This window comes from Gopherus flavomarginatus, chromosome 6 (assembly GCF_025201925.1).
Source record: "Gopherus flavomarginatus isolate rGopFla2 chromosome 6, rGopFla2.mat.asm, whole genome shotgun sequence".
In the NCBI taxonomy this organism is placed as follows: Eukaryota; Metazoa; Chordata; order Testudines; family Testudinidae; genus Gopherus; species Gopherus flavomarginatus.
In genome coordinates, this window is record NC_066622.1 from 71,995,337 (window position 1) to 72,020,954 (window position 25,618).

A 25,618-nucleotide genomic window follows, 5' to 3' on the forward strand; every position below is an offset into this window, starting at 1 on the left:
ATTGTGAAGAAGCCTGTCCTAGAAGGGGAAGCTGAGGTGTGGAGCACAAGGGCCCAGAGAAGGTAAACAGATCGTATCACCGGGTGTTATAGGGGGACCTGGGGAAGCCAATTAAAGGTGGCTATTGGTGGCATGTTCTGCATATGAATATCAAAGGGAGAGGGAAGCTGTTGGATGAGAAAAGGCAGATTTGAGATTCAATGGGAAGGGGCCAGAATGTGACCTGTGGTACATGTCCATACAGGGGATGTAAGGAGCCCCTCACTCCCCTGTACTTGCTACCAGTGTCACACTGGGAGTAGGGAAAGGAGCTTCCATAGCATTGCTGCTCCAGCTCCTGTGCAGGTGGGCAGGGAGTGGTTGGGCTCCGCCCCACGTCACACCTCAGCTGAGCCAGCACACCAGGAGGATTAAGCTGGCTGGGCATAGTGGTGGTGCAGATTATACCCCCACCAAGCAAAGGACCAAGCTGTGATTCTCAGAGGCAGGCTGGTTCCTGCTCTGCTCTAGGGCTAGCACAGCTGTGTGCTGCCCCGGGCTAGAGGCAAAACCAAAAGTGACTCCACAATGTGAACTCATGAGAATGCATGTTCATGGGGCGCTGGTCTGAGCAGATACTTGCCCTAATAGTATTGCAGGTGACCAAAACATAGCATACTGAGCCTCTCTCCCGGCTAAGCTTCATCCATCCAACACAGAATCACAATGCTGGCACTTCTTGCTGGATGATAGTCAAGATTTAAATAAAAGTTGAAATCAGCCTGCCATTCATTTCATTCTAGAGCAGCCTAGGAAAGGCTTATCTTTCATACACACGCACAGAAGGAATTACATGAGCCAGCACCCAACCTGCATTAGCTCTAGCTCAAGAGAGGGCTTTTCTCGAGGCTGCTCATTCAGTTATATCAGTGTCAATAAACAGAAATGGGAGCAAAATCTGTGCTGATGTTCCTTGAAGATCAGCTAGAATAAATCAGTGTGGTTAGCCCCATGGCCCCAGTGCTTGTGGCTTATCTGTGTAACTCATTGTTAAAAACATTTAACAGTTAGTGTTTTGTTGCTGTCTTGGCATAGAGATTCTTCCACACTCTGAAGTGGTAGGAAAAGTACTGCATGTTCCTCTTGGTTGCTATTCCCACAAACCCTGACTGATTTTTGCCCCAGATCCCTAAGTGGCCCCCTCAAGGATTGAACTCACAACCCTGGTGGCACCTTGTTCTCCCTCTTGGTCTCTGCCTGTGGCACACAGTTTAGTCTTCTGAGGACTGAAATGCTTTGGTTGGAGTAGGATCTTTGGGCTCAGCACAGGAGTAGCTGAGTGAAATGTAATGGCCTGTGATATAGAGGGATCCAACTCGTTGATTGAATAGTCCATTCAGGCCTCAAACTCTGTGAAACTATCCATCAGAAGCAAAGCAATTTGGGTAGGTGCTCCACTTGTAAAAGGCAGCCCTGGCTTGAAATGTGCTTATGGTCAGACAAGATTACCTGTATAAATTATCCCTCTTTTCCCTGACATGTCTGTTTTGTGTGTATCTTAGAGTCACGAGGGCGTTCCTTACTGACACAAACACATAAGTCCTCAAGAGCCAGCACAAGATAACAAGATGGATTCTCTTCTGCCTGATGCACCACAGAGAAAATCACTAGCAAAGGGTACATCTACACTACCTGCCGGATCGGCGGGTAGTGATCGATCTATCGGGGATTGATGTATCGCGTCTAGATGAGATGCAATACAGTCGATCCTGAACGTGCTCCTTGTCGACTCCAGAACTCCACCAGGGCGAGAGGTGGAAGTGGAGTTGACGGGGGAGTGGCAGCTGTTGATCCTGTGCTGTGAGGATGCAAAGTGAAATCAATAATAATAAGAGATATACCTATCTCCTAAAGCTGGAAGAGACCTTGAAAGGTCATCAAGTCTAACCCCCTGCCTTTACTAGCAGGACCAAGTACTGATTTTTGCCCTAGATCCCTAAGTGGCCCCCTCAAAGATTGAGCTTACAACCCTGGGTTTAGCAGGCCAATGCTCAAACCACTGAGCTATTCCTCCCCCCACCCAGTTGATCTAAGATATGTCGACTTCAGCTATGCTATTCTCATAGCTGAAGTTGCATATCTTAGATCGATCCGCCCCCCCAATGTAGACCAGGCCAAAATTCCCATTTCAGGATGCCTCTATCTCTTAATGGGGATGATGTGAGAGACATTTCACAGCTGGGCTTCCAGATCTCCAGGTAGTTTGCAAGGCTGGTAACTGGAAAACTCCTCTTTTGACTTGCAGTAAATCTGACATGGTCTCACTGAGAGAGAATAAGTAGAAGACAAAGTCTAGATCCAGATCTCAACATTACCAGGGTTTGGGCGGGTTCAAGCTTCTCACTAAATGCCAGGTCATTTCACTTTTCAAGTAACATCTGCACTTTAAACACGAGCATAACATTTACAGCCACAAAGTCCCTGCTTAGAACAATGCCTCTGAGTAGATCTGGGCCCCCCCAAAAAAGGCAAGTAAACATTTTGTTCAGCCTAGCTCCACATTTTTTCCACTTTTGGATTTGCTGAAATTTTTTTAAAATTGTTTTGGGTTGAATCAAACAAACCTTTTTTCAATGTTTTTTCCCCAAACTGCCAATGAATCAAAAATCCATTATTCACCCAGCCCTATTTCTAAGCACAGCTGATAAAAAAAGTTAATATTTTGAGGGAATTTGTCAATTTAACTGTTGTTGTTTTTTCAAATTACAGTGAGATTTAAACTTTTTTTTTTCAAAATTTGAAAACCTCAACCAGCTCTAGAGCTGGTCAATGAAAAATTGCCAGCATTTTTCAAGGTTTCTTTTCTACCATTATTTGAATTTTTGACAAATATAGTCCTTCAAAAGTCAGAACATTTTGACTCTACTAATGCTAATGCAATTGTACCAGAGGCAGGATACAGAACTTGAAGGAACAAATGTGTCATCTGATATGGCAAATCCTCAGAGGTGCGGATCACCGACCTGCTCACTTAAGTCAGTGGGTTTTATCCAAGCACATGTTAAAGTCAATAGCAACAGCTGAAGGAACTCCTTAATAGCAAATTTAGTAAATGTTTTAAATGTTTTACAGCTCCTTCCAAGCAGATATAATCAGTAGCATTATATCTGTGAGGAAATAGACTAAACGACTGCTTGAAGTCCTTCCACCTTTATATTTCTATGATTCAGCACACTCTGATCTATGAGAGGCTGCAATTGTACTTCCTTATAGAGTATTTTATATTTCTTTTCGTTTTACGTGAATTACAAAAGCTTTAGCTTATGTCTTGAAAGATCACTTCTTCCTCACACTTGCTGATACAAAACAGCCTTCAGAACAGAGTGATCCTTTGGTGGTGGTGGCAGTAGTATTAACGTTGGTGACATCTCCTATTTTTAAGAGTATGGAAGTAGACGTCTGAGGTAATAAATGGGAAAACAAGGGAAGATAGCCACTGCCCACTGCCACCAAGTGAGTGGGGCTAGAAACTGGCCTGCTTTCTCTGAACCAACAGGCACTATAGCCCTATCTACACAATTTACAGACTTAGGGCAAGTCTTTCCCCTGGGACATACCCTCTGCACACATCTCTTCAAACAAAGGTTTTTTTAACTAGATGTTAACTAGCGCTGGTCACATTTTTAGTTAAACTGCTCCCCCATCCCCCTCCCCCCCCCCCACTTCATTTTAAGTCAAAATATTTTGCAAAAAGTCTGATTCAACAAAATTCAGGGGGAGATTGATGAAAAAAATCAAAACAAAAAAATGGTTTACCAAACATTCATTTTGTTCTGAAAACCAAAGTGAGGCAAATTTCAGTGCCAAGCGAAATGAAAATGGCTTTTCTTTCTTTGATTCTTTTAAATCAAAATTACTCCCTGAAAAATGCCAGTACAAATTGTTCAAAATTTTGGCAGAAAATAAATTGGATTTTTTTCCCCCACCTTTGAAGCTGGCAGACTTTATTTTTAACTTCAAGGGAAGCTGATTTTTTTTTTGTCTCCTCTCTCTGCATCATCTGCTGCCTTCTCATGTTTTTGTTGTTCTCTTCGACAATCCAATCCCCCCTGCCATTGGGCTGACACTTGTCTGTCACTCACCTCTTGATCTTTTCTTGTTCAGCAGTGACTGGCAGAGAATGACAAGGGTAAAAAGGAGGACACTGATGATGCCGATGGAGCACACAAACACTGCATATACGTACAGGTCTGAAAGGGAAGCAGAGAATTACTCAGTCTAGCTCCTGATATGATTAACATTTCAACACAGGAAAAAGGATCAGCTCTGTGCAAGACAGAAATAGACAGGTCCTGCCCCAAAGAATTTAGGGTAACATTTTCAGAAGTTTCTAAGTCACATAGGCACCTAAATTGAAAGTCTATAGTATTTAGGCACCTACATGTCTTTGACAGTCTTACCCTCCACCTTTAAACTGAGCAAGACAAGTAGGCTGGGGGTCTCAAAATTACCCCGCGGTGGCCTAATTCTGCTTCCACTGAAGTCAGTGAGAATTTGATCATCCCAGATTTGGGTCAGCATGGAGCACTTTTGAAAACTCCTGCCTTCTAAAATAGGGCCTCATGCTTCTTCCTGTTCCTGCCTTTCATATAACAATGTACACAGCCCACTTCATTGAAGGATGCTTTACATACTAAGTGCCTTCAATACACCAGGGAAGCAGGCCAGTTTTATGTCAGTTTTACAGAGAGGAAACTGAGTCACAGAGTGTTCAAGTGACTTGTAGGAAGTGGCAGAGGTGGGAACAGAATCCTGGCTGGTCACCCTCTTTTCTACTCACCAGCCTGCACTCCTTCTGCCCAGGTCAGTTGTATATTTTGTAAACTGTGTGTTAAAGAATGTCACAAAAGCTCCCAAGTGGAACCTTTGTACATTGTCAAATACAGCAGTAACTGAGCAAACCCATACAGAATAGCTGTGAACAATTGCAACACCTGTCACTTAATCTGGACTGGCATGCACTGAAAAAGGTTGGTTGATCCCAGTAACACTATAGTCACTCACCAGTCTGCCATAAGTACTCTATTTGGTATTTTTCTACTTTATAATGGGCCCTAGAAATAACCAGCCATTTGATCATCTCACCAAAGGTGTGGTATTATCAGGTACAAGTGCAGTCCAAAAACCCCACATGGGGTGTTTTGCTGAAATCCATGTTCTTCTGGAGCAAGAGCAAAGCGCCAAAGACACACACTGTGGCAAAGTGATGTATGAAGGCTTCAGGCCAGACTTCTAAAAATGTAGGGGCCAAGCTTCACATGCCCCCAGATTTGCAGAACTAACTGTGTAATGGCATGCCAGGTCCTGAACAAATGGACTGCACTGAACAGCTGCTTGCTTAGGGCTAGAGGGGTTATCTTTGCTTAGGGAGATGGGTTGTCATGCTACAGACCAGACATCTTTGCTTGGCTTGTTACTACAGAGTAGCGCTGAGTGTCCGGGAAGTGCTAAACTCACTGAGTCAACCTCCACTGAAGTCACTGGAAGATGAGGGAGCTTGGTATGTCTTAAGAGGTGATCAGCACCAGGCTGGATTGAGTCCTGTGTTTCCATGGCTCTCTCGCCTACAGGCCAGATACAAATTAGTTCCCTAATCGTCTTAAAAAGAAAACTCAGTGATACGAGAACTTGATGAAGTGGGGACCTTCCCCTCTCTGGTTTCCCATACTCTGTAACATAAGATTATAACATAAGAACAGCCATACTGGGTCAGATCAAAGGTCCATCTAGCCCAGTATCCTGTCTTCCAATGGTGGCCAATGCCAGGTGCCTCAGAGAGAATGAACAGAACAGGCAGTCATTAACTGATCCATTGCCTGTCTCTCATTCCCAGCTTCTGGCAAACAGAGGCTAGGGACACCATCCTTGCCCATCCTGGCTAATAGCCATTGATGGACCTATCCTCCATGAACTTATCTCGTTCTTTTTTGAACCTTGTTATAGTCTTGGCCTTCACAACATCTTCTGGCAAGGAGTTCCACAGGTGGACTGTGCATTGTGTGAAAAAATACTTCCTTCTGTTTGTTTTAAATCTGCTGCCTATTAATTTAATTTAGTGACCCCTAGTTCTTGTAGTCTGAGAAGGGGTAAATAAAAAACACTTCCTTATTTACTTTCTCCACACCGATCATGTTTTTATAGACCTCTATCATATTCCCCCCCTTGGTCGTCTCTTTTCCAAGTTGAAACGTCCCAGTCTTTTTAATCTCTCCTCATATGGCATCCGTTCAATACCCCTAATAATTTTTGTTGCCGTTTTCTCAACCTTTTCCAATCCCAATATATCTTTTTTGAGATGAGATGACTACATCCGCATGCAGTATTCAAGATGTGGGCACACCCTGGATTTATATAGAGGCAATATGATATTTTTTGTCTTATTATCTACCCCTTTCTTAATGATTCCCATGGTTCTGTTTGCTTTTTTGACAGCTGCTGCATGCTGAGTGGATGTTTTCAGAGAATTATCCACAATGACTCCAAGCTCTCCTTCTTGAGTGGTAATAGCTAATTTAGTTTAGTTTAATTTGCATTTATCACCATTGAATTTCATCTGCCATTTTGTTGCCCAGTCACCCAGTTTTGAGAGATCCTTTTGTAGATCCTCTCTACAGTTTTGAGAGATCCTCTTCTCAGTCTGCCTGGGACTTAACTATCTTGAATAGTTTTGTATCATCTGAAAATTTTGCCACCTCACTGTTTACTCCTTTTTCCAGATCATTTATGAATATATTAAATAGGACTGGGCCCAGTACAGACCCCTGGGGGACACCACTATTTACCTCTCTCCATTCTGAAAACTGACCAGTTATTCCTGCCCTTTGTTTCCTATCTTTTAATCAGTTACCAATCCATGGGAGGACCTTCCCTCTTATCCCATAACAGCTTACTTTGCGTAAGAGCCTTTGGTGAGGGACCTTGTCAAAGGCTTTCTGAAAATCTAAGTATTTCATGGTAAGCACTCCGGGAGCAGCCTGTCTTTGTACAGCACTTAGCACAATGGGGCTCTGACCACAAACAGGGCTCTCGGTTGCTACCACAATACAACTACAGCCAGCGTCTTAATGAGAAACTGCATGTAAACAAGTGATAACGTTAAATGTATCTTTACCTTCAAAAAACTTCCAGGCCTCATGGGTTTTCTCAAAAGTGGGATCTTCTGAAGCTTTCGATGAAATCACTGTGAAGGACAAATAAACACAGTATAATGATGATGCACGTGGGGTGAAATTCTCCATTGAAGTCAGTGGGAGTTCTACCATTGACTTCAATGGGGCCAGGACTTCACCCATACTGTCTAACAGAATATGCATCCGACGAAGTGGGTATTCACCCACGAAAGCTCATGCTCCAAAATGTCTGTTAGTCTATAAGGTGCCACAGGATTCTTTGCTGTCTAACAGAATGTTCATCTCTTATGCTGAAACAACTGAATTATAAAATGGCAGCATGTCTCTTGGCAAGATTTGATCCTTTTTGGCACCAAATATCTGCCACTCTCGTAGAAGTGGCAGCGAGCTCTCCAGACTGAGTCCTGGAGGAAGACATGCAATGATGCAACAGAATGAGCTGGCAACCTGCAGCTCTGTCTCACCTTGGACTATGACAGGAGCTAAATAGACTGATTCGTGATAGCAATATGTTTGACCGATCTGGTGCCGTGGCAGAGTGAACTGTCATGGGGGAGGGGAAAAAAACCTGAGCAGTTGACTCCAATTATCTAGTCCCCTCAGAGGCTGCTGGGAGTGGGAAGGGTCTGGGGATTATATAAACCACACCCAGCTCATTCCAGAGGGGAGAAGAGGTAACACTGGGATGCTGGAGAAAAGCCAAGGGGCAAGCAGCACCAGAAATGGAAAGAAGGAGAGGCAATTACCTTGTGAGTGTGGGCACAGGCTGGGGCCTGCTTCCCTAGGAAATTGAGGGCTTGCCTGAGAGGTAAGAGAATTTATAGGGAAATGGGACTAACAATTTGGGTGTAGATGATAAATTAAATACTGATATGCCCCTTTTATAACTACTACTTTCCTCCTGCTTCCCTTTTTCTTCCTCCTTCATCCCCCTTTTTTCTGTGGGGGTCAGATCATGCTGGCCCACCAGACAATTGTGTGGTAGGGTTACCAGATAGCAATTGTGAAAAATCAGGATGAGGGTGGAGGTTAATAGGTGCCTATCTAAGACAAAACCACGAATAGCAGTGATATCCCTATAAAATCGGGACATCTAGTCACCATATTGCATGGTGACAGGTGACTTTCAAGTATTGATCGCAGAGTGCATGACAAATACTACTTGATCAAGCTGTGCAACAGCTTTGTGGGGTAGGCCGAGTATGGCAGCAAACCCTGTTGCTGAGGCTGTATATAAATGTTTCCATTCTGATGCCTTGCTTTGGTCAGAACTCTCCAAAAGTTCTGTCTTGGGGACTGTATTTTCCCAAACCTTGTCTCTGTCCCAAAGTGAACGATTCTGAAAGTTTGTAGGCCAACAAGGAGAAGGAAAAAACCTTATTAATTTTCCAGTTACATCCATATTAACAAAGATCTCTTTAAAAAAAAAAGAGGTCTTGTGCTAAAACACTGGGGGTAAAGTAACCTCCCAGAGGAGATGTGCTTTGAAGAGTTCCTGAGAAAACTGACTTGGATTTGACCAAGTTAGAAGCTTTTTCAACATGACAGTGTACAATAAATGTGACAATTGTTCTAGCTAAATTCAAAGCTAAAGGAGTCACTGCAGGGTTAGCTGCGCTCCACAGCTGACTCCATAGTCCCCTGAACAGCCAGGATTCTACCAAATATTTTTGGGACATGCCAGTCCTGGTGAATGGGACACTCCTGTAGGTCCTACAAAAGCATTGTACCAGGGTAGCTGCCACCTCAGCACACACACACACACACATGGCCTGGGGTGGCTTTGTAGCACTCTGCCTCAGTCTCCCTCTCTTACAAGCATCCTCACTAACCCAACCAGTCCATATCCTTTTAAAATATAACTCTTCTGGAGGGTATCCATCCTATTCAGTCTATACACACAGTACCTCACACTCCCAGCTGGCCGTTGGTTCCGCGGTTCCCTGATCTTGAGTCAGAAGTCCCCAGCCCACCTTCCCAGTGTTGGGTTATCATTCACACTGTCCCTTTACTGCCTGCAGCTGCTTTCTCAGCCAGCTACAGCCTTCCAGCAGTCTGTCACAGCTGGCACATGCTGAGTATTAGCAGCGCCTCAGGGCTCTCCTTTATAAGAAACCTGATTTGGTCACCTGACCCACTGGTTACATGACCTTCATTCCTTCCACCTGGGAAGGTGAGTTAAGCCTGTCACAGGTGGACTGAGGCCCATCTCCCTTAATGAGCCAGCCACCCTATGACAAGCACCCATTCAGTCCATCACAATGAGCTCTGGACTGGGTGTTAGAAGCCCCCTATGGTTTATTTCAATTACAGGTTTCCCTTTTCTGCATGTGCAAACCTTTCCATATCACTTCTGACGGAGCCAGGCCAACTTCACCCCTGCTCTGCGGAAACGGTAACTGAAGCACAGCGAAACATCGTGACTTGCCACAGCTCACCCAGGAAGCATGTAGCAGAGCTGGGGAGAGGTCATTATCGACCAGATCTCAGTGGCTCTGAAATACTGGTTCAGATCTGTGTACTTAGTTACACTACTCTAGCTCCTCAGCTGGTGTAAACTGCCAGAGCATCAATGAGTTCAGTGGAGCTACTCCAGCTGAGGGGCTAGCCTTCCCATCTGTACAACAGTACTGCTCACACTCACACAAGTGAATGCTACTACTAGGTCAGTTTTACAAATGGAAGAACTGTGGCATAGGATGGCTGAAGAACTTCAGACTTGCCTGAGACTTGACACCTACAGCTCTTTGCACAGAACTGCATTCTTCATTGTGCAGAGAAGTAAACTGCAGCCATGAGGGGCTAAGCGACATGTTCAAAGGCACAGAATCCATCTGCTGCACAGCCGGGATTAGAACCCCCAGGCTGTGACTGGCAGCACCTCACCATGCTCCCCAAACAGATGTGCAGTCATGCCACAACTCTGGCTAACCTCATGTGAAAGATTCTCCCAGCTGAGCCTACTCGCTGATTGCCAGCAAACAAAATCCAACAAAACTTCAATCTGGTGATAGAATATCATTTTCCAGCTAGGAGGCTCGCAGCCCTAGCTCTCCAGAGAATGGCTTTTTAATGGCTTGTCACTTAATGCTCTGTTCATCGGCCAACAGCCAAACTGCCTGAAGAAAGACTATACTTGAAAGCGTACTTTGGGAGCATGTCAGCACGGCCCAGTGGGCAGGGAACTGGCCTGAGGGTCAGGAAACCATGGTTCTCGGGCTGGCTCTTCAATGTGACCTTGGCCAAGTTATGTCACCTCTCTATGCCTGTTTCTTCTTCCATGTGTTATTATTCCTGTTTAGATTGTAGCCTCTTTGGAGCAAGGACTGTGTACTATGTCCATGCCTTGCCCAATGGGCCCTGATCTCAGCTCAGGTCTCTCAGTGCTACCATAGCAACTATCATTGTGGCAGATTTGGAGCGACCTGTAATAATTTATGAATATTGTATCTTGACCAGGTAATTGTGTTTATTGCATGCATATACTGAGTTAATTCACAAGCTGGTTTGGCAGAAAATGCACCCTGAAGCGCATTGATGCTGAAACAATTTTTATGGGGTGGGGGTTGCTGAGAGCCATTGAAACAAACTATCAACCCTGTATATGATGGAAACCACTTCAAGCCAGGGTGCGGCAGCACCCGCAGCACCTATGCTAGAAGGAGGTGAGCCTGTGTGTATCCTGACCAGGGACCAGGCAGAAGCCATTCACTTTGATGCTCTGGTTCCAACCCTCTGCAGAGCTCACCAAACTAGTTTTGTATTAGCAAGGGAGAGAGAAAGCCCAGGAAAAAAGCTCAAAGATTCTTTCTAGAAAAAAATCCTTCAAGGCTGAGCTAAGGTGAACCTAGACCCCAGAGAGTGGGGTGTCTGGGGTAAGGTAGGCTCACCTAAGACTCTGTGTGTGAGTCATGTGTGGACCTTGTATTGTTTTCATAACCTCTTCTCTTGGGTTCTGCTTTGTTCCTAGTGTTAAGATTAAACAATACTTCGATAAAACCGCGGGAGGTGGAGATTATCTCCAAGAAGACAAGGTCATAGGAAGACTCACAGCCTGGCTTTCTTGTGAGGAAATTATTTCTTAACTATGGCACTTTCAAGGAATGACTCAGGCCCAGTCTACCCCTCTGCTAGTGTGTGTGTAGTATCTTGATGTGGATATTATGATGTATAAGGAATGAACTGGAGATTATTTTAATATCACTATCTAAATCGATGGTGTGCACACTATTTTCCAAATCAGGGTAACAGTAAGTGGAATTGGAAGGAGAGAATGGGTCATATGCTGAAGTGCAGCACAACCGACCCTGAAATATGGCGTTACTACTATTATTTGCAATCTGTTAGCGGCCATATGCTGTCGACACATAAAGATACAGTCCCTGCCCCCAACAAGTTCACAAGCCAGGGGTGGAATAGTCAAAAGTACCTAAATCACTTGGGATTTGGGCTTACTTAAAAATCCCCCTCACCCCAAAAAAGGATAAATAGCATCTGACATCTAAACATTACATCTATTTTAAAATGAAATAAATATCAACTATCCTTAACTGTTCCTTAGCCTAATCAATTCTTAGTAGGATGGCTTCTTGTATGCATCACAAACCTGTATCTTGAGGAGAGGCTGAAAAGGAGAGAACAGTGGCATCTTGCATATGGTCAGAGCTAGGGGTATGGGTGACATGGGCAGAGAACCACCAATACTTTGATTCCCTGTCATTGCTTTTAACGGTACTTGTAAATATGGGGAGCAGGATTGACCTTCTGACTAGACTTCAAAATTTGCCCTTCTTCTTCCCTGGAAGACTGAAACTTATCTGAACCTCAGACTTCAGCTGTTAATAGCAATTTGACAGCTGTCACTTAGGACTTTTCAGAGATTTGTATATTGCAGGTATCATGAGTGTGTGAGGCTATTAGAGATACAGAGCAGCAGTCTGTAAGGATGCCTGCCCATATTTTATAGTGGCCTTTGTTCTGCTGCCAATTACCTGGAACATGTCCTCATTCCCTGTCCATGTATTCCACATGAATCCATGTGTGCCCTGTTTTGCAGACATTCAGGAAATTACATTGTTCAATGTGTGAAACACACACATGACCACCTCTTTAATGGCCTGGCTATATTTAAGTGGATTATGTGAACTGTGCGGAGAAACATTGCATAAGCAGAAAGGGCCTGACAATCTGACCTGATCGAATAAGGAACAAAAATGACGGTGTATTTGACATGCCAGTAGCCCTAAAATCCTGCTGATCTTGTTCTTCATTATTTGGATGCATTCCTCATAATACTTTGCAACTCCCTGGAGTTTTCCAAATTCATGCTAGAAATGCTATGGCCAATTTTAAGCCGTCCTTCACTTGTATGATCACACTGCTCTGAACAGGGTTGGAAGGTTTGTGGGAGGAGATCATTTAGCCTGCACCTCAAATGTAACTGGTCCTTCATAATTCTATTTATTTGCCTTTTTTGCATCCTCACGCCCATTCCTTCCACCCCGCCTATGCTACCCATTTGTCCTCTTCTCCTACAGCCATGCTCATCCCCACTTCCACAAAGCCCCATACTCAGGGAACAGGGATGTGACATATGACAATTTCCTGCCTTGTCTTTAGGAGCTTTTACTGTATTGTGTTTAGGTATCATTGTGTGCCAGAGACTGTCTATAATTCCAGGCGGAAGGTGACCTCAGCCCTCCAGGAACTAAGAACAAAGACAAATTATCTCAGGTTGTAGCACCTTGAGGTACCACCTCCTGGAGAGGCTCGCATACACCAATTCAAATTAGATTCATTAGAGACCAGTAGATAAAGAAAGGTCTTTTGGTTAAATCGCCTGAGTTTAAACTGACTCAGAATCTTCTGTCTGATTCAGCAAGCAGAGAGGCCCATCTATCCAAGGGGGGGGCCCCAATCCTCAGGAAGGGCTGGAAGGACTGACGCCTGCCAGCGCCTGAGGCTGGAGTTGGGGTGATGGATATAAGTTCTGTATTGTTTTCTCTGTCATGCTTTCACCTTAAGAATAAATGTGCTTGCTTAGAAAGAACTGTGTGGTAACAGTTATAACTGTGGACACTTACATAGTTAACCGTCTGAGGAGAGAAGCCAAGCAGGCTTACTTAAGCAGTCTGGATTGCTAGGAATATCATTGTATATGAAAGGGAGCTGTGCAGTCTGGAAAAACCATGGTCAGAAGGGAGAGAGAGACATAGGTCTCTGACTAAGATAGGTGATGATGAGGGGCAGGGAGCCTATTGTGGCCTTGCTGGATCATAAAAGGAGAATACAGGCGCAGTTGCCCTGCACTGTGATAGCACATACATCCCTGAACTAATCTGCTAAAGCAATTATCTCTCCTTCCCTCTGGCCTCACGACTCACCAGCAGAGATGCCCACAACGCATTACCTGAGCTGGGCTAGCTGAAATGGACAGGAAGAAGCAAGCAACAGAAAATATTGATTATGGGCTGGGATCAGCCCTGCCCTTGGTGAGCCACTGATGCTGCACCTGCTCTCCAGCTGCCCTCTGGGCAGGGGCTGCATTGGCAGAGGAGTGGGCTAAGCCTTAGGCCGCAGCTGCTAGGGAGTTTCCAGTAGCCCAGTGCCCTAAGTGATAGCCTGGTGTGGGCTGCTCACTACAGCTGACAACTGAGGCAGCATCTTCCCAACAGCCCCCAGAACATTGGCCACGGTTTTACTGGCCCCATATCCCAATCAAGGGAGGCTGTGAGGAGTTGTGACTAACCTGGCATCATTGGGAAGAACCAGGGATGGGCAGCAAGCTTGCAACATTGGATACATTGTGCAGGCTCTTTGCAAGAGAATGGGCTAGAAAGTGATTCTGCTGAACATGAGCTCCCAGTGCCATGCTGGGGCCAAAAAGGCTAATGTGATCCTGGGATCCATAAACAAGGGAAGCTTGAGTAGAAGCAGAAAGGCTATTTTACCGCTGTATTTGGCACTGGTGTGACTGCTGCTGGGATACTGGTGCCCACAATTCAGGAAGGATGTTGATAACTTGGAGAGGGTTCAGAGAAGAGCCATGAGAAAGATTAAAGGCTTAGAAAACCTGCCTATTTGTGATAGACTCAGGAAGCTCAATCTATTTATTTTAACCAAGAAAAGATTAAGGGGTGATTTGATTATAGGCTAGAAGTACGTGCACAGGGAACAAATATTTGATAATAGGCTCTTCTATCCAGCAGTGAAAGGTATGACACAGTCCAATGGCTGGAAGTTGAAGCTAGACAAATTCAGACTGAAAATAAGGTGTGAATTTTTGACAGTGCGGATAATTCAGCATGGGCACAACTTACCATGGGTTGTGATGGATTCTCCATCACTGACCATTTTTAAATCAAGACTGGATGTTTTTCTAAAAGATCTGCTGTAAGCCTTTTTGGGAGACGCTCTCTGGCCTGTGCTATACAGGAGGTCACACTAGATGTTCATAAGTCTTTTCTGGCCTTGCAATTTATTAAATGGAAGCTGAGATTCTTCTTTACATCCCTGATCCCCCAAGTGTCCAGAAGAGTTGCCACCTTTTTAATTGCTAGCAACCGGACTCCCAGGCTTCGCCCCCTGCTCCGCCTCTTCCCCCAAGGCCCCGCCCCATCACTCGTTCCTCTCTCTGACCCCAGAGCTCACCTCCACCTCCTTCCTCCTCCCCTAGCTGAGCTCCCTCTGCTCCTGGGCTGGGACAGGAGCTGCTGTGGCCTGACAAGGAGCCTGCCAGCAGGTAGGAAGCAGCCCCAGTTGAGCAGGGGTTGGTGTGAAAACCGGACACCTGACAACGTGAAATGGTCCCCAGACACAGAAGTCAAAAACCGGCCTGTCTAGGTAAAACCCGGACAGGTGGCACCTTGCAGTGTGGGGGAGTTGGCCATGGGCTTTGCTGGTCTAAGTAGTCTGCTGAGAGAGCAGGACATCAGTAATGGAGCTTTCTGCACAGGATCTACAGAAGTCTCTAGCCTCCAAGGATGGCCCCTTTCACCAGCCTGGAGTTTAATTAAAACACACACAAGGAGCAAAACTCTTTGTTCAGTTTTAAAAAAAAAAAACCAGTGGATGCAGTTTGGCCAAGCAGGCACGGAGGCCTCTCTCTGGCTTGCTGCTGAGTGCTGGTTGCTTGGCAATGCACCCCTCATGGCACGGAATTCAGAGCAAGGTTTTTCCCAAGGCTCCCCTTCCTTTCCCAGACCCCGACACAGCAGTGAGCCCCGGCTCTCCCGCTTCCCACGTATGGACAGAGACTCTCATTGAGCCTGTGCCCACGCTAACTGATTAAAGGGACTGTCAAGTGCCGGTAGCCGAGGCCCCTCAGTCTGTTTAATACCCACATTCTCCAGCTCTGCTGGAAACCTCAGGCTGGTGCATGAGAAGCAGAGAAGGAAATGGGCAGGGCTTTTGGGGCAGCTCTCTGGGTGACATCACGCTGTGGCTAGATTGGAGAGGAAGAGGCAGAGCCTGGGAGCTGGAGGAAGCACAGGGTTGTGTGGGGTCTGGGGGTAGCCAGAGCTGATGGTTTGGGGACAGTTAGCAGAGCAGGGTGGCTCAGTTCAGGGAGTGGCATGGGAGGGCCAATGGGAACTGTGTGAATCAAGGGGTGGGGGCAGCAGGATGTGGGGAATGGGCCCTCATGCAGAAAGGAGCAAGGGGAACGAGAGGTTGGGAATCGTCCTTAAGGATTTCAGTGCTTGGGGATAGGAGATGTTGGGGCAGTTGATGCCAGAACCAAGGGGAAGCCAGGGCTAGTGCCAGTCTTCACCCAGCATTCCTACTGGATGTGTGCAGCCCAGGAGCCCACCTAAATCATGCCCAAAGCCTTGATGCCCTGCACAGCTCCAGTGCCCCACACACCCTGCTTACACATTCCTATAGCCTCAATAGACACAGCCCTAGTGCCCAGGCCCCAGCACAGCCCTGGAGCCACCAGTTCTTCACACCCACTGCCCAGAGCCTGCTTCCCAGTTGCCCACTGGTGGGAGGCTGAGGCAACTGCCCACCTCTCCTCCTCACTTTCTTTCAGCAATGGCTGGCTCTTTCCTGTGGGCTGGGAGGAGCAGTGGGAAGGGAGGAGGAGAGTCGGCATGGCACCACCGTGGCTGGCCAAAAGCCTCCGTAGGAACACTAACTGGTGCTGGGCTGGATGCCTGACAGCTCAGCAGGGCTATGAGGTTATGACACATGCAGTCAAGTTGCATTGCACACAACTGAGTCATTAAAGAGACTGTGACTGGCCCCAGTCACCTGACATACAGTCAGAGCTACAAAGGCTAATACCCAGAGTTGGGAGATCACCATGTTCTGCAGATGCTTGGATCTAGCAATTTGCTTCAGCCCAGTGCAAAAAAAAAAAAAAAAAAAAAAAAAGAGGGGGTCTCTTTTGAGACTTGGCCCCAGGATTAGTTTTGGAACATCTGTGGTTGTTAATTCTTGTGACTTTTATTGCAATGCTCGCAATATTTGGTGTTTTTTCCCCCTAAAGCTCAAGCTCCCTGGGGCTTGTGATTGTAGGATAATCTCAGCTTTCTTTCTTGCTGTGAGAATTTCTAGCCTTACAGAGAAAAGCTGGAACATGTGACTCAAAAACCAGGAGGCACATAAAGAACCTGAAATGTATTTTTTTTAATTGTGATTGTTTTAAAATCTCATGATTTCTGGGGCCGGACTCATGATTTATGCTGAACTCCTCTTACAGATTTTGACTCTTAAGATTCCACCTGCTCTGCAGCGGGTAAGTGTCCTTTTTTTATGCATGAACTTCATGTTTCCCAATAAAATTCTCCCTTCAGGACAGGTGGATTTTTAGGGCCATGCTTACCAATTATTTTGTAATGGTGACCATCAGGGGTTGTCACAAGGACCCTAAAATCAAGATCCTCACTCACTTAACTAAAGGACTGATTCCAGTCAGTAGCTGTTGTATGACTTCTGTCCTCTGCCCCAGTCACGAGAGGGGGCTGTGTAGCGTATCCTAAACAGTGGATTACAATCTGTTTCCCTGGCTGTGAAAACTCAGTTCTTTTCTCAAGTCACCATTTAACACCTTTGCTGCCCTCCTTTGACTTCTCATCCATTCACTACAAGCTTTTTATTTTAATCCAAGGGTCGGCTCACTGATGTCAGTGGCAGTCCATCCATGGACTTCACAGGGTGCTGGAGCAGGCCCATGTCAGATTCTACAGGAAATCCAGTTGTGGCTGGAAGGTCAGAACTCCACTGTTGATATGCTGAGGTGTGGAGCCCTGCTTTGAGGAAACACACCACTTGGATAAACTAAGACAAACATCCTTGGCCAAAACTCAAACTAAACATGAGCTTTCTCTGTGGTCTGGGGAAGTGTGAGAATCTTCTCTTCCCTCCTCCTCCCGGCCCCCTGGTACTTTTCCTATCTGAATTCTCTGTGCTTCTTTTCACATTTTGACCAGGATCTGAAGCAGAAATGCCAAAATAATAGAGATATTTGGACACCACAAAGAGAGGAAATGCAAATCTAGCATTTAACCGCTCCAAAAACTGGGGGAATTAAGATCTGGGGTAGTTAGCTAGGGGCCAGAGGAAAAGAACAGATCTAGATTTGGATCTGTACATTCCCCAAAATAAGTGAGGGTTGCTTGGGTCTGAGATTTCAGATCAGGTTGCTCTTCTCACATTATGTCTGTCTGGCTGCATACAGGAAGCATGGAAAATCTCATTCAAAATCTTGCGGAAATCTTGCCAAATTTTGCAGGCCCAAGAGGATCAGATGGTTTAGATTATGACTTTTGAAAAAATTCACATTCATAAAATTTGGTACTGAGCCAAACTGAACTTCAACTCTAGATCTTTGGAAGAGCTTCCACAGCTACTAATAACTTCAGCTAATTACATTACTTTAATCCTCTGATTTTAATCAAGGCAGGTTTAAACATTAGTGGGTAAAATGCAGCTGCTATTTTTCTGATCATATATTTTACATATTCTGTCTTTTATCTGTGAGATAACAAAGCAAAAACTTGTCATGTCTATGAGCTATCAATAGAGATCGTCTGTTGCACTGTTTTTCTCCCTCTGTGTATTAGTACAAAGATGCTATAGGAAGCTTAATTAGAACTATGAAGCTAGCACCACGGGAAACATGCTTTAGGTTTCTCTGGCACAAGATATTAACGAAATGAGACCTTTGGGCCTGATTCTGATCTCACAGCAGTTGTAAATCAGGAGGAACTCTGCTGAAGTCAGTGGAGCTCCATCAGTCTAAAACTGGTATAAGTAAGAGGGGAATCAGGTTCATTTTCCCCCCAGAAACACATATGAGTTAATTAGGAATATGTTTGCCTCAATATTTAGTGCAGCTACTTAATTTAAAAACACCCGCCCAACAAGTCAAGCATCGGCAGGGCTGGCGGAAATTCTATGAGGTGAACCCTAGAGTTTTCATCCGACAGGTTTGTCTACGCTGGGTTGGTGATTCCCCCGTAGGTCATGCAGGCATTCACACCCTTCAGTTCCAGTAACTTAGGGCCTGATTCACACTGACTTCAGTAGTCTTTGGATCAGGCCGCAGTGAACTTAGTCAACACTTCCTTTTACCACACACCCATGTCTATGAGGAGACCATCTATCAGACACAGAGGAGCGTTTCCCAGCCAACATTGACACTGCAATCTTGAGCACAGCTGCCTTCTGACATGAGCCCAATCTATGAAATACAAATCCAGAACACAACCCTTTCTCAAAGTCTGGGTTTGTTTGTATCAGGGGCTTTGATATGGCCTACTATTAAGGGGCAAGGGGCAGCTGTAAGCGTGGGATCTGGCTTTGGAAGGCCCTCCTCAGGTCATTTTTATGCTTGATTTCAACCCAATCTTTCTATGCAATTCTGGAACATTCCGATCAGTGCTTTTCCACTTTCAGGCCAAGACTAGAGCAGAAACTGCATTAGAGAGACTGCTCCTGAACTACTTCCAGCTGGGACTAGAACTTAAAGCAATCTCATGAGGAAGATCTATTCTCTGGAGGTTTCTAGAAGCAGAATGGAGAACTGGGACACAGGAAAACCAGTTTCTATTCCCAGCGCAGACATTGATTCATTGTATGACCTTTAGAAAATCACTTACTCTTTCTGTGCCTCAGTTTCCCCCTGTTTAAAATGGGGATAATATTGTTTAGTCCCTTTTGCAAATTCTCTGAGACCTATGCTTGAATGAGTGCAAAGTATTGTTAACTATCATCATTTTGGCTGAACAGCTAAGGCAATGATCTAGAAATCTATGGCAGTGAATTTCTACACATGTTCAATTGCTGCCTTTAATTTTTCAGTTGTGAGGTATAATTATTATGTATGAAGCTAAGTATTATATGATATATTTCAAAATGATGTTTGGCGGAAAAAAACTAAATTCAAGCAGCATCTGGATTAATTTGACATGGGGAGAAAACCAACAATAAACGATAATGAGCAAGAGAAAGGCTGGGATCAGACTCAGTAGCATCAGATGCATCCTCACCTTTTACTTCAGTAGCTGCTGTGCCATTTGACCATGCAGTCCACTTATTCCTGTGCTTGCCAATTTCCTGGACTTTGCATATATAATGGCCTTGATCCGTTGGCCGCAGATTCAGAATTAGGAATTTGTACATTGTTCCATGTCTCTCTTGGAGAAGGCGAAGTCTTTGCTTGTGGAAGTGGTGGGTGTAATTTCCATAGTACTGGACAATTCCAAATTTAGTCATTTTGATCATCAGATACTCCTGTGTGGGTGAGAGGGCAAAAACCCATCGGACAGCCAGTAAGTTGTCTGTCCGTCTCTTTTCAGAAACGTGACAATAAAGGGTAGCATTGTCTCCCTCAGCGTATCGCACTATTGGTCCTGGCGAGACTGTCACATTCAGAGCCTCGCAAACATCTGCAAAACAGAGAATGGATCATGAGAATCTTCCATGGCAGCACAAAAGCACCTGAATCAGCAAACAGCTAGATTGGCAGGTTAACTGTGAGGCAGATAAATCGGGGTCTGTGCAGTTGAGTTTCTGATGAGCTTTTAAAGCCTGAAATCTTGGGTGCTCTCCATGTATATTAAAGAGCCTATGACATTTGCCCTAGTGTTCTTGCCTAAACTTTCCCCATGTATGACTTACCAAACTGTATCAGACTAGTGCTATGTCTAATTCGCTGTCCTGCCTCCAGCAGTGGCCAGTACCAACTGCATCAGAGATAGATGGAAGAAATCCTGTAATAGACATTTATGGCATATCTACACATACAGGCAATTGCTTCCTGACCCTGTCAGACAGATAGTGCATGACTTATACCTTGGAACAGAAGAGATTATATTCCTATTTCTTCCTTTCTAATGTAACTATAGATGTTCTCATTATTTATGATCTACTTTTGAAGTCTACAAAACTGTTGGCCTCAATCTTGTCTTGTGGCAATGAGTTCCACAGATTGTCTCCAATGTGTTATCGAATAGTGTGCTGCCCTCTACCCTAGTCGTAGCTGTATTTCAGCAGCAGGCAAGTGGTCCTTGCAGTCCCCTCTGCAAAGTACTTTGGGGTCCTTCAGGATGAAATGCACTTTGAAAATGTGAAGTATTATTCTGGCCTCTGCCTTGTTTGTACAAACAATCATGGCATATACGCAACCAAGGGAGAATGGCTCTCTCCTTTCCCGTTACTTTTTCAGCACATCAGCAAGGAACAGGTTAACCAAGAGAGGATGAGCATTTGGTAGAGGATTTTGTCTGACATCAACTCCTGAAACACAAACATATACTTATCTTTAAAATAAGCAAGTCAAGTATTTCCATTTACTGTTGCAGGAGTATTGGAAGTAGAGGTGCTAGTTCTGTTTGGGCACAACTAAGCTGTGAAACTAAGTGTTGTGCTGTGGTTATATATTTTACTTTAGTGGGCTATGACTTCAAATAAAGTGTTACTTATCACAAATATTTAAGAGAAGACCCTTTATTCAAAAAGTAGGGTGGCTTAGTGAATCAAGTACTGAATTAGGACTCAGACGATGTGAATTCGATTGGTGGTTCAGCCTGCTGGCTGACCTTGGGCAAAGCATGTCCCCTTTCTGCCTCAGTTTCCCCATATGTAAAATGGGGTAATGATACTGATCTCCTTTGTAAAGTGCTTTGAGATCTAAAGCTGAGAAAAGCTAGGTAATACTATTACAGTAATGGCTCCAAACACTACAGTAAAACTATGGATTCCTGTACTGTTTGGGGCCTGTTTTATAGACCACTCTACTTTTTTGCATTTGGTTGGTTGGTTGTTTTAAAAAATAAGGGCCATTTAAAAAAGAAAATGAGAGGAAAATAAAAATATCATACTTATTATCCCATAATACTGAATGGATCTTATTTGAATTGATTTGTAAGAAGATGTCTGACCCAGCTAGGCATAGTCTGGATCAGTGATATTAACTGAGGGATCATGATAACTGTTCATAAGCACAGAAAGTTGTAAATCCCAAGGAGAGATGTTATTTCAGAGTTTGCTGGGGTCTGAGTAGAAATAGCACCTTGCAATAAAGAAAAGGAAATTTAGGCAGAATAGCAGGAAAAACCTGCCTGCAGTGAGGTGACGATGGTTTTATTACTGATTTCTCTAACACTAACAGTGAACTAACTAGGTGCTTTACAGTGAGATATGCAAATAGGCCTGCTGTCTCACACCCTAAATGAGATCTTTAAGACTGTGGATAACGCTGATCAAAAAAATTAGAAATTCAAAGTTTCATTAAAAATATCAGGGTTTTTTCTACATTTTCATTACCTATTTATCAAACATTTATAATGTTTGATTTTTTTTGGTTGATCAAACCCATGTGTTTTTAGTCAGTTGAACGCGCTATAAGACATTATTGGCAATTATTCAAATGTCCTGACATTTTTCAGGACAAACCATTTTTATGATGTCCTTTTCTGATGTGTAAACTTCTTGTTCAAAAAATGCTGACCAGCTCTAATTATGGTCTAGTATCCCAGAGTAAGAGACCATTGTTTGAGTAACTGAAAACTAGACAGCACACAGTGCCAAAAAATACACAACAGAATATGTAAAAGAGGAGTTCAGATACTGCTGTGGCGGAGACCAGTGTAGGCAATTAGTACTACTTCTTCAATTTTTCTGATCACTTCTACCTGAGTATTGGCCCCAGTATAAAAGTTTTCTTTCTTTTTTTTTATGTCCAAGTTTTTGGCTTTTTGTTGGGTTTTGTGGTTGTTCCAAAGAAATGATCACATTCAGCTCACCTCTCCCAAGCACGAAAGCCCATAGACTCGAGAGCACTAGTTGCATGGGTAAGGAATGTAGGATTTGGTCCAAATGCCCAATAGCAGACACTGTTCACTAAAACTTCTTGCTATTGCTATCACCAGAGCTGCTCTGGGAGGCGGGGTTGGGGCGGTGAGTAGCAATAGAGAGAGCTTTATGCATTTGAAGCCACTGGCATTTTAACCACCATGTCATCTAATCCTGCTGTGAACAGAGTTAGGTAATACTGTTTTTAAAACAAGCAAACAAGTGACTGATGGAGCTAGTGGAGCCGGAATGGTAGTTGTAACAGTAGGAGATTTGGGGAAACTGAGGATATTGTAGACACATACGGTAATGAAAACTCTGATCCAAAGCCCACTGAAGATCGTGGAAGGCCTCCCACTGACTTCAAGTGGGTTTGGCTCAGCCCCCAAGTGAAGGATACTCCCATAACAGGTTCCTTTCCAATAGTGGAGCATGCTTCATCAATTAGAGAACAGCAGACCCTCGTGCACACACAGTGCTGGGTTTGCAGACTTGACATGGTTGCTGCTTCAAATGGGGAGAGATTTGGGACGGCAGGGAATGAAAACTATGTGGCATGGATGACGCTGCAGCACAGACAGAGCTCACCACAAGAGTTTAGTCTTGCTGTTACCACTGCCTGAGAAGGGAACTATTTATAGTGCATGGAAGAAGTAAAAAAAAGAGTCAAATATTCAGGACTCGTGTCATACATTCATAGATTCCAAGGCCAGAAGGGACCACTGTGATCATCTAGTCTGACCTCCTGTACAATATGGGCCAGAGAACTGCTCCACAATAATTCCTAGAGCAGAGCTTTTAGAAACACAGCCAATCTTGATTTAATAAATGTCAGTGATGGGGAATCTACCACAACCCTTGATAAGTTGTTCCAATGGTTAGTTACTCACTGTTAAAAATAGTAAAGGGTCCTGTGGCACCTTATAGACTAACAGAAGTATTGGAGCATGAGCTTTCGTGGGTGAATACATGCATGTACTGTTAAAAATGTGCGCCTTATTTCCAGTCTGCATTATCTGAATTGCAGCATTCCTAATTGTCAAGGGTCTTTGTCTGCTCTAGCTTTATTTACAACTGGCTGCTGTAATTGTCAATGCTTTAGTCTCATTTGTCTCCCTTGGATCCCAAACGCCTTTTTCCCTGGCTCGCTGGGAGGCAGCCTGGGATAGTGGATTAGTTGCAAGACCAGGGCCCTGTCTACACTAGGGACACCTTGCAAAGATTTCCCCCTGCTGCTAAGGCCATGTCTACACTTACAAGCGTACAGCAGGGCAGATGTACCAATGCAGCTGTGCCACTGTAAAAGTGTTTGTGTAGCTGTGTTATGCTGACAGGAGAGAGCTCTCTCACCAACATAACGCTGTGCACACGAGGCCTTGTGCTGGCAAATTTATGTCACTCAGGGGAGTGTTTTTTTCACCCCACTGAGTGACAATAATAAAATAAAAATAATTAGCATATGGCAAGAAAGATCACAACAAGCAACCAGATGTTTTCAGTTGGCCTGAGATGTTTATAAGTTTCACTGGTAAGAAGGCCCCTCTCTCAAAGAAAACTTCTCAGCCTAGTTCCAGAGATTGGCCTGAACCTCCATTCAGCCTTCAAAACTTTGATAGGCAGATGTGGATCCAGAACTCTCAGGCAGACAAACAAAAATCCCTGCTTGGAATATCCCCAAACTCTGAAGTTCAGGTCTGGAGTGGTGTGCAGCATCAGAATATTAATTCTTGTTCATCAGCAGTGCCCAGGTGAACCCCATGTCTGGGAAGCATAGATGTCACGGGTAAAAATTACAAAAGTGCCTAAGTCCCATTTTCAAAACGGACTTTGAGTCTCATTGAAAGTCTATGGACTTTCTCATTGGACTTGGGCTGCTACATCACTTAGATGCATTTGAAAATTGTCCCCCAAATCGCTCACTGCTACAGATTCACCTCTAGTGACACAAGAAATGTTTTCATGGTTTCTTCTTAAATTCAGTGGAAACATGATATTTTATTAAGTCCTCCCGCCCCCTCTGCAGGGAGCAACCAAGGCTTGTGATAGTGGAACTGAGCAGAGAAGTCAAAATGACAAGTCTCGTTTCAATTGCCCAAGCTGAGAGAAAAGCAAAAAGTTAGCAGCAAACCTAAAACAAAGTAAACTAGAGGTTTTAAAATTCCTGCAGCTTTAGTACGGTCCAAGGTTAGTAAAGAGGGTAATTAAAAAAAATAAATACTGGGAGCTGTATGTTGTTCCTGCCCCGTTAAACAGAAAGCGACAACTGTCACAAACTCTACAGTCGGGTTGGGGGGGGGGGGGGCTGGGTTTTTAACTCTTTCAGTGTCTTCTCCTTTCCCTCCTGGTGCTGTTGACGCATTGTTTGGAGTTTAGGGCCGAGTATCTGCAGCAGCTGCCAGGGTCTGCAATGACCGGAGCAAAAGCCGCCCCGACCCGAGACAGAGCGTAGAAGACTTGATTGCGAAAGCGCAGGGACCCAGCTCGGGTTACAAGCGGGTCCCGGGGCAGGAGTCGGATCAGCGGGCCGGGCTTGGGGGCTCGCACGAAAACCTGGCCAAGAAACGGGCCGCGCGTCTCGGGGCGGCGGGGCCCCCTTTCCTGGGCCGTGCGCGGGATGGGCTCGGGGCAAAGCACCCGGGGGCTGGAATACCCGCAGCCCCAGTTCTTTAACCTGAGACGCAGATTTCCCCAGAGCCAGCGCGGGGGACGGGGCTCCGCTGCCGGGAGCGGGGGAGGCAGCCCGCAGCCGTGCGGAGATTCCGCCCCCGCTCCGCTCCGCTCCTTACCTGGGGTGGGCGCTTGGGCCAGCAGGGCGGCCAGGGCCACGGCCAGGAGGCGCATTGCCCACCGCGCACAGGGACCCTTCTGTTTTCTCTCCCAGCCTGAATCTCGCCTCTCCTCCTCTCCTCCCCCTCCCGACACGTCCCCTTCCCCTCCTCCCGGATCCCAGCCTCTTTCCTCTTGCTCTCCTCGCCTTACCCCTCCCAGCGACTCCCGCTAGCCTGGGCGAGCACTGGGGTTTCTCCAGTCAGTCCCTTGGGGAATTCCCTGGGATCCCTCCCCCAGGACCGGCTCTGTGTGTGGGGTGGGGGAAGAGAGCGGAGAGCTCCAGCTGTGGCTGTCAGAACCATCCCAGGAGGAATCGGATC

The 25,618-nt window shown here is 45.2% G+C and overlaps 1 protein-coding gene across 1 annotated transcript in view; it reads right to left on the reverse strand.

The window, feature by feature from the left end:
- VSTM4 (V-set and transmembrane domain containing 4) overlaps positions 1 to 25,355 on the reverse strand; it is a 62,280-nt gene extending 36,925 nt beyond the window's left edge. The window contains exons 1-4 of the mRNA XM_050960277.1: positions 25,256 to 25,355; positions 19,664 to 20,062; positions 7,151 to 7,219; positions 4,122 to 4,229 (exon numbers count right to left, since the gene is read on the reverse strand). Coding sequence (XP_050816234.1) covers positions 4,122 to 4,229; positions 7,151 to 7,219; positions 19,664 to 20,062; positions 25,256 to 25,310 — 631 coding nt within the window. The 5' untranslated portion in view covers positions 25,311 to 25,355. The remainder of the gene's footprint in view (positions 1 to 4,121; positions 4,230 to 7,150; positions 7,220 to 19,663; positions 20,063 to 25,255) is intronic.
- Between the last annotated feature and the right edge of the window lie 263 nt (positions 25,356 to 25,618).